The sequence below is a fragment of the Triturus cristatus genome, chromosome 2_1 (assembly GCF_964204655.1).
Source record: "Triturus cristatus chromosome 2_1, aTriCri1.1, whole genome shotgun sequence".
NCBI lineage: Eukaryota > Metazoa > Chordata > Amphibia > Caudata > Salamandridae > Triturus > Triturus cristatus.
Genome location: NC_140581.1, coordinates 853535619 through 853550171, shown reverse-complemented (window position 1 = coordinate 853550171; position 14553 = coordinate 853535619). Strand labels below are relative to the sequence as shown.

General features: G+C 44.7%; 1 protein-coding gene across 3 annotated transcripts in view; it reads left to right on the top strand.

Moving 5' to 3' along the window:
* SMARCA2 (SWI/SNF related BAF chromatin remodeling complex subunit ATPase 2) overlaps positions 1-14553 on the top strand; it is a 1761756-nt gene that overhangs the window by 132038 nt on the left and 1615165 nt on the right. For all 3 annotated transcript variants that reach the window (XM_085632958.1, XM_085632957.1, XM_085632956.1), the window contains exon 3: positions 1424-1553. In XM_085632958.1, the coding sequence (XP_085489084.1) occupies positions 1424-1553 (130 nt within the window). The remainder of the gene's footprint in view (positions 1-1423; positions 1554-14553) is intronic.

Genomic DNA, 14553 nt, shown 5'->3' with positions numbered 1-14553 from the left:
CCTGGGGGTCCATCAACTCTCTTACCCATCTGTCGTGGACTTCCCGCCTGCTAAGCCAGGCTAGGAGCTTCCCGGCCTTATTTCCCACCTCATAGAGGCGGTGTAGTGTCGCCAGATGCAGTTTTTTGGCATTATCTCTAGCCAGTTCCTTATATTCCAGTCTTAGGGTTATGAGTCTACGAGACAACTAATTTATTTTTTGTTCCAGTTCTACCAAGCCCTTTTCCTTCTCCCTCTTTTTCCACGCTAGTCTGTTTTGGGCTCTGTCCCGCAACACAATCTTGTAGGCCTCCCAGACCGTCACTCCGGAGGGGACAGAGTTCTGGTTTTCCAGGAAATAGATTTCGGTGTCCGCTCTAAGCCCTCTCGCAATTTTGGCATTATTTAGTTCCAATGGGCTTAGTCTCCAGTTGCGAGCGCTATCCCGCTCCCTCAACCCCATCTGGACCAAGACTGGGAGTGGTCTGAAAGGCCTCTGGCAGTATAGTCTGCATATCCTGCGTCCCATAGTTGACCCTTGGGAATAAATATGCAGTCCAACCTGGAGTGTTTATCGTGTGCCCCGGAATACGAAAACTGTCTAACTAGGGGGTGTTTATCCCTTCAGATGTATGTCAATCTCATCGTTGTGGAGAAGCGCCGTAGTGGTGTATTTGTTATAGATCTATCTCCCCCCACTCCCCCAGGATTGGTCCAGAACTGGGTCCATGACATCATTAAAGTCGCCTCCAACTGCATGCAAAGCAGCGGGTGCCTCAATCAGAATATCCATCACTTTGGTCATGGTGGGCGCTTGTAGCCTGGGGGATGCGTACAACATATCAATGTGACCTCCGTCCTTCCCCATAGCCCCTGAACTCCCACCTATCTGCCCAAGGGGTCCTGCCAAAGGCGTGAGGTTTGAAAGGGAATGCTCTTCTTGATCAGGATCACCACCCCTCTTGCCCCAGATGTGAGCCCAGAGTGTGCCAGGACCTTGTAGGCCCCACGGCCGATAAAACCACACTGTGTACCATTGAGATGTGTTTTTTGTAACATTGCGACATCCAGATGCAGCCTCTTGATATGTTGTGACACTAATCCATGTTGTATCTTATCCCTCAGCCCGTTAATGTTCCAGGTCATGACCGTCAAGGTAGGTTGTCTGGTCATGTTGTTTCTAACGACATTACATCAGTAGCTCTACAATCTAGGGTCAATTTCTCTGTTAATGTTGTTCTCTTTTTGAAAGAAGCAGATTGCAAAAAGTAGGTTCAGTAGTGCTTATTGTCATTGACAAGAGGGGTGTAGCCATGTACATTTTGCATATCCTTTCTCAGTGAAGCAAAGATGAACACACTAATGTTCAGTTTATTTGTACATTTCTGTCTTATAATAGTGAAGGGATCTTTACTGAAATTAGTGCATTCCTTATACTTTGCAGTCAATTGATGGAATGCATGAGAAAGCAATGGCTGAAGAAATGCACTGTGCTTCCATGAAGAGTACCAGCATGAGACCGCCTCACCCTGGGATGGGTCCTCCTCAAAGTCCAATGGACCAGCACAGCCAAGGTAGTAGAGATCTTTGCATTTTATTTGCATGCTATTCATTGTCTAATTTTAAAAGATATACAACTTGCCAGCTCTGACCTTTATTGCAGAGAGATATTGTAAGACCGTGAGTTATTAGGTGAGGAGAGTAAGTGCCCATCTCAAATAATAATCCCAATCCTTGCCAGAGTGACCCACTAACACCACTAAATAAACCTGAGCTCTGAAACCCCTGGTAGCTATGGCACAGAGCAGACAGGCATAACTTGGATGTAATGTGTAAAGTATTCATTCAGTCCCATAACAGTAATCGAGGCGAAATGCAAATCGATAAATATCCCAAAACAAATTAGAAAAATAGAGTAACATTTAATAATCAAAATGGCAAAAATCCAATAAGGGGAACCGGTGACATGAATTTTAAAAATGTTCAAATAGAAATAGTGCCAAGACTCCCAAAGTGCCAATGATAGTCAGTGGTCATGGTTGATGCTGATCACATTGGAATGTGGGTCAGCAACACTAACCAGGCTTGCCCTGGTCAAAGATTTTACCTTTTGACTTTAGGCTTTTAAGACCCAATCTTCCTCACAAGTACATTTTTAAAGCCCCATAGGGCCTCAAGGGAAGCACTTAGAGACTCACAGGGTGGTCAGCAGAGTTCAGTTGCCACTACTCAACTGGGCAGGTGCAAGTGAGTAATCTTGGAGCTTGTTGTATCGCTGTAGTTTGAACAGGAGTTCAGCTTTAGGACCCTTGTAGTCCACTTTGTCCTGGAAACAAGAAGAGCAGGTCCAGTCTTCTAGGCTGTTCTCAGATCTCAGACAGCAGGTTCAGCCCTGTCCTGATCTTTTATAGGTTCAGGAATGTTCTGAAGTGGGTACCTGGAGGTACCACATTTATGCCTGACACAAGCTAGCCTGTGGGAATGAGTCCTGGGAATTCCCTAACCAATGAAGGTAAAGTTTTCCAAAGTTAACTCTACTCACATAGGTCATTTGTAAGGTGGTCAAAGTCTTCAGCCACGCTAAACCTGGACTCTGAGGTCTCTGTGTGTGGGAAGTATATTATGGTAATCCTAGTGTCCTCCTACATCTAGTAACAAAATCCGATTTTTGGCAGCTCCTGTACCCCCAAAAAACAGGGAGATCGATGCTGTTAAAAACAAAGCTGAGATCTCAACACCTAGACAGTGGATACACACACAAGGTTTTAGAATTCGGTTCCCATCCTTTGAAGTGTGCCCTAATTGCTAAAACCCCAACAGACCTGCCAAGCAGCATGTGACATTCATGCAACTATTATAAGTCCTTCCCTGAACTATTTGTCTAGCTCTTACCAATTAGAAAGTGATATTATAAGGTGTTATGATGTAATTCAGTGTTACCCTATGGACACATCCAGCCTTGCTAAATTGAAAATCGTTTTGGGGGGCTTTTCAGTGTCCGGGCAAGTGGAATATTAAGCTGCTACATGTCCTACATTTAAGTACCATGCACTCTACGTTATGGACAATAGGGCCTAACTTGGAGTGACTTATTCATATTTAAAAGAAAAGCCTGTCAAAAGGGTTTATTTTCACAGTTCAAATTGGAAACTTCACAGCCAGGCTACAGTTGTAGACCTGGAGACATACCATACTCTCACTGTACTGGTTTTTACAATGAGTGCTGCAGCCCACTGGGGACTTTTAACTTAAAGGCTCTGGGTACCATACACTAGGCTCTTATAGATAAGTTACATATGCCAATCAGGAGTGTATCAAGTTCTCTTTGTTGGAAGATGAAGCACACACACTTTACCATTGGACAACAGAGTTATTTAGCCAGCAAAAATAGGCTTTAGGAAAAACACAGAAATCTGGATGACCTGCAGAAAGGACAGATTTCCAACAAATATATTTTAGAAACCATTTTTTTTTAGTGTTTAACTTGTGCGAGTTCAGTTGTTGAATGTTAAGAAATTAGAAGTATTTCAGAATTTGACAGCTGATGATACTGCTCATAACAATGTATTTCCCATGTTACTAAATGTCTGCTAATTTACTAAAGAATTGACTCTGAACTCTACCACTGTTATAAAGCAATATGCTATAAAGCCTTTAATAGATGAACATCATGGATGATGTCTATAATCCAACTAGGGGCTAAATGCTCTACATCTACAGCTAAATCCATCAAAGGATGAAAGCAAGCAGTAAATTATTTGCAAAACAGGTGAGCAATCACAAAATCTTCCAGAAAATGTAGACATTCATAATCTATTTCTAAGTAGAAAACACTGTACCGATATTACTAAATGCTCACCAAGGTTGAGAAGGGCAGCAGTTTGAAGCCTAGGTCAGGTTTAGAGCTATAGACTTGATTGATTGAGTTGCTAAACTTGAGTACTGTTATTTTTATGATTACATAAATGGTTCAGATGCAGTTACTGTAGAATTATGCAGGCTGTTCAAATTGCTTACTCCCCCATCTGCATATTGTATGGGATGTGTACAAAAGAAAATTATTTATTCTTTTGGACTTGAGGATGTTGAAAGAACATACGTCTGTTAACAAGTTGGCTAAAGCAAAAAAGAATGCAATCATTCCCTCATAGTTTGGTGGGGAGCATTTTGCTCATACACAGGACACCCCTGGATTTACATGCTGAAAACTCTCTTCCTGTAATAGTCTACAGAAGAATTATATTTGACAGATGTGGATTAATATCCTAGAGGGGTACAGAAAATAAAATCACTGCTAAACATTGAAGAGACAAAGGTCATCTGTTTTGCACAAAGGCATAATAATGCGAACAGGTGCCTAGGGCATGATAAACTTGTGGTTCTGTATATGTATAAATGTGTGGAACTTCAACTTAAGTTGGGTTTAATGTAGGGGCTGATATTGGAATCAATGAAGGTATACCTAGTACTCAGACAATGGGATTATCCGAGGTTAATTGTGATTACAGCAGAGTTTTAACCTATGCTGATGTTTTGCTATCTGCAATTTGTAGTTCAGAGATATAATTCTCCGGATTTGAGGTCATTTTGGACATTTTAGAGGCCCCTATCTGGAGAAGGATGCCAGGGTTTGAAAAATCACTTGACTTTGAAGTAATTACAATTGAATCATCACTCAGGTCTCGTTTGTATGTTTCATCGGACAAAATATTGTTTCCAGGGCAGATCTCACCTTTCTGCTAACTCATATTGCCTAATAGCGGAAGTGGAGTTCCAGCTACAAAAAAATGCAAGGGGTTAATTTTATCTGAGTTGTTTGGTCTGCTATGAATAGAGCTCAGTTTAGATGCATTAAATATCTAATTCTTCTGCAGTATAGGCAAACCACTGAGAGGTATTCTCACAATTTTATACCTAGAACATTCAATACTATTAAGCCATGGGTTTGTGCTGTTGAACTAAATGCACTTACATGCTGTTCTCACTTGGTATGCTATGTTTTGTGGTGTTAAGAGATCTTAGTTAGACATTAGCAAAGAGGCAAGGCTGTGCGCCTCGGAGTGTATGTTGTTGAATTGTGTTTTCTATACAATATTTTAAAACTTGTGCTTTTTTGTATGATAATGTAGAACTTGTTATGCTTTTGTTTCTGTTGTTTGGTTTAATACACCATTCAAGAACCTAAAATAAAAAAGTTTTCAGCTTAATCAGAACAAAAGTTAACTCAGTAACCGCTTTCTTTGTGTCACTGCATCTAATTTTACTATAGGTGAAAACTGTTTGAGGTCTGCAGACCTTTGTCTTCAAACTGGGCAAATTAAATCATGTGTCTGAAAGGCTGTCGTCTTAAATTTTATGAGGGAAACCACAAACTCCCTTTGCTGACAACTCTCTTCCTGTAATAGTCTACAGAAGAATTGTGTTCAACAATGTTTTCATGGAAACATGATAAAATTGTCTGTTTACTTCCATCCCAGTGTTGATCTTAAACACAACTTAATGGAGGTTTGTTGAAAACAGTTTATTATGGTCATAGCTATTCTCTAGTGTTTCTATTTTTCCTACTTTATTATGTTGTTACTGAGGTTCCTCCTGGGCAATCCACTTATGCCGTGCCTACATTTAATGCAGTTTTCCAGCCTTTTTTTATTTTTATTTAGACCACGGGCCTTCAATTTCATGACCACTGGGTGGCACTCCACAGTGATTCTGTTGCTCCTCCAGCAGAGTGCTGTACTTTGTGGCCCTCTGTGTACGCATCAAGCGTGCTCCTGCCGTTGGAGGATGGGAACAGCTGTCCCGCAGGAGCTGTTAAGAGTCTGACAGACTGGTGGTTGTCTAAGCAGTTTTGGACCCAATCATAGCCCAACGACTATCTGTGGCTTCCTTTTTTGTATAAGGTGAAAGTCCTCTGAAGCTAGGAGAGACCCCCCGTAAGGAGTTGCGCTGTCTCTCCTAGTATAATAACCCCTTTAATATTATTTGCAGTGGATTGGCAGGAGTTATGGATTTTGAAGATGGTGCAGCATTTGATTGAGCCTGGCTTCCAGCCAGTGTGTCCTCAAGTGTATAATAGCTAGTCTTCTAAATTCAAATCTTTATATGTTTGGAATTGATGACTGAGCTTTGTAGCTCTGGTTTGACTACTGTGGCTGAGAATAGTCCTAGTAGACTGGAGCCACACCTATATTGTACCATACCCTTGAAGAGGACTTGCTGGACTACATCTCAAGAGAAGCAACCGTGACCCGAATGACAAAGACCAAGGCAATCTGTCTGAAGGCTTGCGTGGGGGGACACCTCAAAGAAGTAAAACACCCACTAGCCATTGCTGTCCATCTAGTAATTAGTACGCTTGGCATTTGAACAACCAGATGGTTGATGGCCTACTCGAGACATTGAACTGCTGCACATATAGTGAGCCTGCTGCCCTTTAATTCACCATTAGTTTGTGGGAGCTCTTATCACCCTGTTCAGTTCTGCCCTTCAAGAAACAAAACAACTTTTCCCTTCCACTTTAGTCCTCTGCATAGTGTTCCATACACTGATCCAAATACTTGAACTCTTTGAGCCATTCCTCTACAATTATTAGTCGTGAAGAAAAGTTATTTTGAAGGTGAAATTGACGCTGAACTGTAATATCATATTTCTCCCAATTGCCACTGTAAATCTGTGGAATCCCCGCCACCAGAAAAGATCAATCATAATCAACGGTTTTTATCAGAATGCATTCAAATGGAAGATATTTCTTATCTGGCTAATACAGCATGGTCCGTTCAATACTCCTTAGTCCCCCATTTCAACCTATCCACAAGGATCACTTAGAGCATCTCTTGTTGAAGGCTCCTTCACTTGTTGTGATAATGTCAGCACACAAGATTAATGAGATCCAAACCCTAAGCTCCATGACCTCTGCACCTTATTACTAATGAATAAGGGTATCCTGAAGCCACATTTGTTCTTATTAGTCATCAATTTCCCTGCAGGAAGTAAGTATTTTGCATACAGTGGATGATTTGAAACATCAAATGTTTGTGAAGCAGGAGGAAGTACCTCTTTTTCCATGGTTAGCCCCCACTTTTCACCTGATTTTGATGTGGTTTCAATTGCAGTGCACAGGGTCCTTGCCAACCAAGTCCCATGTGCCAGGGCTTCGTCCCTAAACACAAATCCACAATTGGTGCTTTCCCCCTGTAAGTATCTAGTTAGTGGTGCCCTGGGTACCTAGGGTCTGGGAGCTGAAGAGGTTCCCCTGGCAAACCCCCTCCCCTCCCCCCCCCCCCCTCACTTGGACCATGCCACTATCCTTGCAACTTGCATGCCCATGTGAGGGAGAAAAAGACAAAGTCGACATGGCACCGTGCCTGGGTGCCATGCCAACCAACACTGCCTGAAGATATAGGTAAGTCACCCCTCTAGCAGGTCTCGCATCTCTAAGGCAGGGTGTACTATACCACAGGTGAGGGCATATCTGCAAGAGCAGATATGCCCTAACAATATTGGGGCCATACCTCAATATTGTAAGTGCCAGTGAAGACCATACAGAGTACATGGGCTGGAAACTCGACAACTCTCGTTCCACACCACCACGATGGCTTCCTTGAACACAGGAGTGTTTGGTACCAAACTTCTCCTTTCGATAAATCCACACTGATGCCAGTACGAGATTTATTATACCATGTACTCGGAGGTCATCTCACAGGTCCCCCCAGAAAACCTACCAACACTACGTTAGGAGGGCCTTATCCTAAAAAGCTTTGGGCTTTACAACTTTACAATATTTAACTTTAAAACGTTATGACTTTAGAAACAGGGAACAGTATACAAGAACACTTGAGTTCAACCTTTGTTGCCACAACATGAGTAGGTGCTCTATCTAGGTGCCTGGCCTCCCTTCTTTTTGTTGTACATGCTTTCAATAAAATAGAATAACGAAATAACCATGGTATGAACTTGTCCAGACCAGATTTTGTTGGCTTTGCCAGTACTTGTTCTCTGCGTCATTGAGAGTGTGGTCTACTGATCCCACTCTTAGTTCCTCTAAACGACATGCAAGCCTGAAGGCCACAACTGCTCAGAGAAGCCTCCCTCCCCCCCTTACAAACCCAGCCCGAAAGCTGCAACTGCACACCGATCACCCGCCGGATCTCGGCCTTTAGGCTGTATCTTCCTGTCAAACTGTTGTGCTGTGCTGCTTCCTCACCACATCTCCAGCCCCAAATGCAACTGCTACTATGGTTCCACATAAGAGAAGATGACGCAGAGAGCATCATCCTGAGGCGCGTTCGCTAGCGTCAGCCAATTCTGGCAACTTGAGCAGGCATCTGAGCCCCACTCTGGATAAAGTAGATACTGAGACCATGTCCTGCAACAGGAACAACAGGACAATGATAATTGCTGCTAATGTTAGTTGAGTTCTGAGCTCTAGCATTCCACGCTACCTTCCTGAGAAACATTTCTCTGCTTGACTTTACTTCCCTGTGTGTGATTGTGGAAAGGCTTTCCTTGCCCCAGTTTACCGAGACATAGTAGAATGCACCCAAAGAAGTCAGAAATGTACATCGTCAACCACCACAGTGCGGGGTTAGTAGCCCTTTCTGTCCTTTGGCCCCTGAATGGGATCTGCAACTTGCATTGCAACTGTCTTTGATTAACTATTTCAGATTTTTAATTAGAGCTCTTTTAATACATTGTTTATTTGCATTAAATATTAGAAACTCACGAAATACGCTCAGTTTTGGCCTGGTGACAAGAATTTCTTTTAAGAAAATCAGTTTAAAAACTGTTTTCTTTAGGGTATTACTTATGGTTCTAATATGAAGATTTTGGATTTTTCAGTTGACCCTCCATTTGCAATTTCTCACTAGGGTAAGGTTGTCATTTTGACACAACTTGCATTTGTATAATAAAATGTCTTGCTTCCTCCGTACTTTGTTTCCGGTTTTCAGTCATAGTTTGTGTGGTCTGACCACTCCCGTTGGGGATAGAATGCTGGAAAAACAACATTTTAAGGCTGAACAGATTTGAACTAAAGCGAGAAGTAAGATTAAAGAGACGAACCAGTTAGTAATGCTTTGCTAGTTGTTTGTGGGTGTTGCCGTTAAAGTGCTGAGAAAGTCTTATCGGAGAATATAGTTCCCAAGTGAATCAGTTCTTTATAGGACTTCTTGCAGCACGGTTCCTGATTGTAAAAATAAATCATTAAGTGAGATATGAGCAATATACCACAGTCTTTTCAAGCAAATCTAACTTTTAAAGACCTTCATATGGGGCTACAGATCCAGTAGTCTCTCAATACCAATTCATGGGAATTAGTACAAAAATGACACCTCTGTTGGCATGGCCAACAACATGGCCGAATAAGTCGCACTCTCCATTAGCTCCAGCCAGCTCAGATTAATTTGACAATCCTGCCACTACAGGCCCCAGCTCCAGCCCGCCCCCCCCCCCCCCCCCTAGAGATTTACGTGGAGAAGCGGTGCCACTGGGTTGCTGTCGAGTGAGTTTTATCCCTGAGACACTGCAGAGCCGTGATAGTAGGAGACGTGCAGTTGGGGGCACAATGCAGAAACTTAAAATGGCAGCAGGCACTAATTGACGGGTCCCGTACTGGTGGCTTAGAGTGCTGTGTTGATGACAGCCGAATGACAAGGTGGCCTTAGAGGAGTGTTCGGCGTTGAGACTTGGGGCCTGCCTCCCCTCCCCACACGGTAAGGCCCTCAAAAGGCACCAGAAGCTGCATGGGTGACAGGGTCAACGCAGTTGAGGCCTAGTGGGACGGATGGGGTGGCGAGATCATTTTGAGGAGCCGGAGGGGAATGCCCGGGCCAGGCTGTTGCTGTTTGCCACTGGGCATGGTGATGGGTGTCCCAGTACTACAGTTTGCAGTGGAGGTCCACGTGGACTGACTGTTGCCTGGGCTGTAGGGCTGACACCACTTGTGAAGACACACCCCCGATGCAGGTCCCCGTGAGCAATGGAGGCCGCACTGCCGGGACTTAGGGCGTCCTGCGCAGCCTTTTGTGAAGGAGTGACCGCAGTGTGGGCACCACAGGCAGCAACAAGGAGCAACTAGGCTGCGTGTGGCTGCCCAAATAAACAAGACAGATGTGGGTGAGGGAGAGGATGTCCTGAGGACGCAGGGTGAGGCAGTAGGATGATTGGGGGGATTGTGTGCAGTGTCACTAGACTTTTGGGCGGCAGAAAGCCAGTGCAAATCTGGTGGCACATGTGAGCAGACCTGCTTGCCCCCAACAAGGAGACCCACACGAGTGCAGCAGACAGGGGGCTAAAAAGACAACATTTTCCACCACGGAGATGGCCCCGTATCAGCGATTTCTAGTTGGTGTTAAACCGCTACAAAACAGTGTTGCACTCTCTGCGGTTTGTGAGGCGCATGCGTGGGGCAGACAAAGGGGGAAAGGGACTGCATTCCTCATCAAGCACCAGGGCCCCAGGAGGCGACCCCGTATTAGCGCTCACATGGTCAGTGTTAAGGCACTCTACAACAGCTTCGCCCTTGCCTCAGCATGGGCAAGAATGAGTGGGCAGATAGAGTGGAAAAAGACTGCATTCTCCATCATGCACCAGGGTCCCGAAAGGCTGCCCCGTATCAGCGCTCACATGATCAGTGTCACGGCGCGACAAAGCAGCATCACTCAACGAGGCGTGGGACGCGCCTGATTATGGCAGACTGTGACCCCCTCCTACTCTGATGTCATGTTAGCGCTGCCCTGGATGCATACCCACTGCGGTTTGCCGCATTGCCTAGCCCACCCCAGTACAACTTCAGACTGAGACATATGTCAGATACCAGTGGTTCTGCCTGATTGATATCGCGGCTTGGTTGGGGCGGGCTAAGAGGCCTCCCACTTGCCTCTTCCTGGCGTGACTTTCGCAGCCTGTGAGATAATGGGTGGAGTGATACTGAACCCTCGCCTATTGTAGACAATACGGCGGACTTCCCAATACCATAGCACTATACCAAGGTTGTAGGCCCTCAGGTGAATACTGAAGAGGGTACACAACTGCTGCCGAGTTATGTCATACTGTTACAAGCAATACAATCATCGAGAGAGGTTCTGGAGGACAAGATTGGGGAGGTTTGTTCTGAAGTATCCCTGTTGTGCCAAGACCTACGCAATGTTTTTGAAAGACTAACGGAGGCTGAGACTTTAATCTCGGAGATGGAAGACACAATGCGGGACCTCTGGAAAGGGGTGGAAGAGCTTCGTAGTTTCAATAAAAATGTAATGTAGCGCCTGGAAGATGCAGAAAATTTAGCATGCAGAAATAACCTCAGTTGTGTAGGATTTCCAGCGGGCGCAGAAGGTACTGGTGTTTTTGGCACAAAGGCTGAAAAACACGCTTCCACCTGACCAGTTCTCTACATGCTTTGTAATAGAAAAAGCACACAGGGCATTAAGGGCAAACCCACCCCCGCCTAGGTCCAAAATAGCGAAATTTCTTCACTTCCTGGACTGGGACATGATCCTCCGAGAGGTACGTCGCAAGAGAGAGATTACATATAGAAATCACCAAATTTATGGTATTCTCGGACTGTATCGGTGAGGTCCAGTGTTAGAGCTGTACCTGTGATTCAGTGAAAGTAAAGCTCCGTGCTCTTCAGTTGCAACACATGTTACTGTTCCCTGCAAAACTTAAAGTCCTCTGCCAAGGCAAGGTACACTTCTTTCAATTGCCAAAAGAGGGTGGGCGTGGATAGAGAAACGGATGGCCTTTCACCCGCAGAGGGAATCGAGGTATGAGCAACGACAGTTCCTGAACTTGGGTGCCAGACCTAGAGAGAGCCAGCTGCAGCCATTGAGGGGAGGCCGCGGATCACAGCGTAGGGGCAGGGGATCCACTTACCTGCAGAAACAGGCGAGACAAGGGAGAGGGGTCTCCACAGACGTGACCATGGTCATTTCTTGATCAAGGGAGAAGGCCCGGTGCAACTGCAGGCCTCCCGCTCAGAATCGGGCGAGGCCTAGCTATTCTCAGAGGCTGAGAGGCTGCATCCCGTTGTGACGAAATTTCTGTGTTGGAACAATATACAGAGACACGGCAACAGCCGACACAGGCTCAAACACTTGATTGTGAACATCAAGACCTCTGATTTGAAATAAAGGAATTTGAGATCGGAGCACACAGCAGATGCCCCGACACCCCAAGTGTGACTGAGTTTGTACTGAGATTCTTCTCTGTCTTCTGTTTAGTTTTGTCTAATGCTGTAAGTGGTACAATGCCCAGGCACTGAGTAGTTAAGGGGGGCAGGCGACAGACCTCTCCTTCTTTTGTACACAGTTGTTTTATGATGGAATGGTAAAGAGAAGTAGAAACATTGTGGGAGTTACGGAGGGGGTGGTTGGTTGGGAAGGGGGACTTTGGCTTATTCTATTTTGTTGGTCGCACAGGTTTTAGGAGGACAAACTGGTACAGAACGACACAAGGGCTTCATGTGATTTCCAGACATCAGGACAATTTCTAAGCGTACACCAAGGCCATGTTAACTTTAGCTGACACCCCTACCTTACGGTAATGACATGGAATGTCAATGGACAGAGAGCCAAAATCAAAGGGAGTTGGTGTCACAATATATTAAACGTATGCACCAGACATAGTGATGCTTCAAGAAATGCACCTACAGGACACTCAGTGTAGATTTCTGGGCAGGGGGATTATACCGCCTTGACCCATGCGGGTCATACTACAGGGTCTCGGGGGAGTAACAATATTTGTCAAAAAGTCTCCCCTGTTTAAAGCACAACGCAGGTGGGAGGACCCTATAGGTTGCTATGTAGGAGTTATCGTGATTTGGAACAGCCATGATGTTACTCTAATATGTGGATATGCGCCACCTCCTCTGCAGCCCACCTTGTCTAACATGGTGGACATTCTCTTGGAGACTCCCTCATCCCTTCATGTGATGGGGGAATTTCAATGATGTAATTCACACATTGCTTGATCGATCTGAGACTCACGGGAGAGTTGCACACTCTACCCCGTTGGCACACTTTGCTAGTGCACTGGGATTAACTGACATATAGCGCCGTCAACCTCCATATGACCGACAATATTCATACTTATCAGGAGCTCAAAAAGCATACTCTCGACTGGACTATGTTTTCATGCCCAGTGGTGAGGTGGGCGAAATAGGACAAGCTGACTACCTAGCTAGGGGCCTCTCGATCATTCCCCGCTCCTGGTGCCTCTTGGGGCAAGGGCCTATGGTCCGAGCACCGAGTGGCGACTTAATGCATGGGATCTGTGAGATGGCGAGGTACTTAGAGGTATTCGGGTAGATACAGAATTTTTCTTCTTAGAAAATAAAGACAGTCTCTTCTGGGGCTATATTATTGGAGGCTTATAAAACAGTATTACGCGACAAAGCTCAGAATTTACTTGCACGAAAAAATGAGTTGAGAAATTGGAACAACTAGAGCGCCAAATCCTTTACCTAGAGAAACGCATCATCGACAAGGGAGGGGGCCCCACTATTCACTCGACAATTAAAAGTCCTACGGCTAGAGTATCATGACCTGGCACAAGACAGTGCTATGAAACTGAGATTAGCAACACTACACCGACTATATGAAGTTGGAAACAAAGCCAGGAAACTCCTTGCCTGGCTCAGCAAAAAAGTAGTTGAGGCTGGATGAGTGCAGGCCTTATTGATGCCATAGGAACGAGACACAACATGGATGTTCAAATTGCTAGGGGGTATGCAGATTATTATAGAGTGTTTTATGAGACACATCCACTAAGTAGCTTCTCACATGTAGATCATTATCTAACCGCCATTCCGACTGCAGTTCTTGGTGAAGATGAGGCAAAGGTGCTAGAAGAAGACTTAGCGGTAGCCAAGTTATGACCAGGGAAAACCCCGGGTCCTAATGGAATATCCGCTGAATTTTATAAAAGATGTATAGATCTATTGGGTCCCCATCTATTAAATCTTTATCAAGACGCATATAAAGATGGTACCCTCTCCCTGGACTGCCGGCCACAATTACGGTTATACATAAAGAGGGCAAACCTAAGGACAGTTGTGTCTCTTATCATCCCATTTCTTTACTAAATACTGAGGTTTAAATATTGGCCACAATCTTAGCGACATACCGATCAATGATTAGTAATTAATGAATACATAAGGATCAGTCTGGGTTCATGCAAGGTCAAGCTAACTGACTGAATCTGCGGAGAACAGATAACTGGCTGATTGAGGTCAAAGACCTATGTTTTCCTGATCGACGCAAAAAATGTGTTTGACTCGATACATTGGCCATTTCTGGAAAGTGCATTAGTCAAATTTTGGATTAGGAGAAAACTTTTGGAAATGGGTAGTGCTTTTATATAACAATCCAATAGCTGCAGTAAAAGTGAATAGCAGGTTGTCCTCGGGATATCCCATTGGTCGTGGGACCAGGCAGGGGTGCCCCCTTATCCCTTCTCCTATTTACACTTACAGTGTACATTGTTGTGTACTGTTCGGACATGCTCTGGGTTTCAAAATCACCTCCAATGATGATGTCGAAAATACTTCCCTCTATGCCGATGTTTAGCTATTTCTCG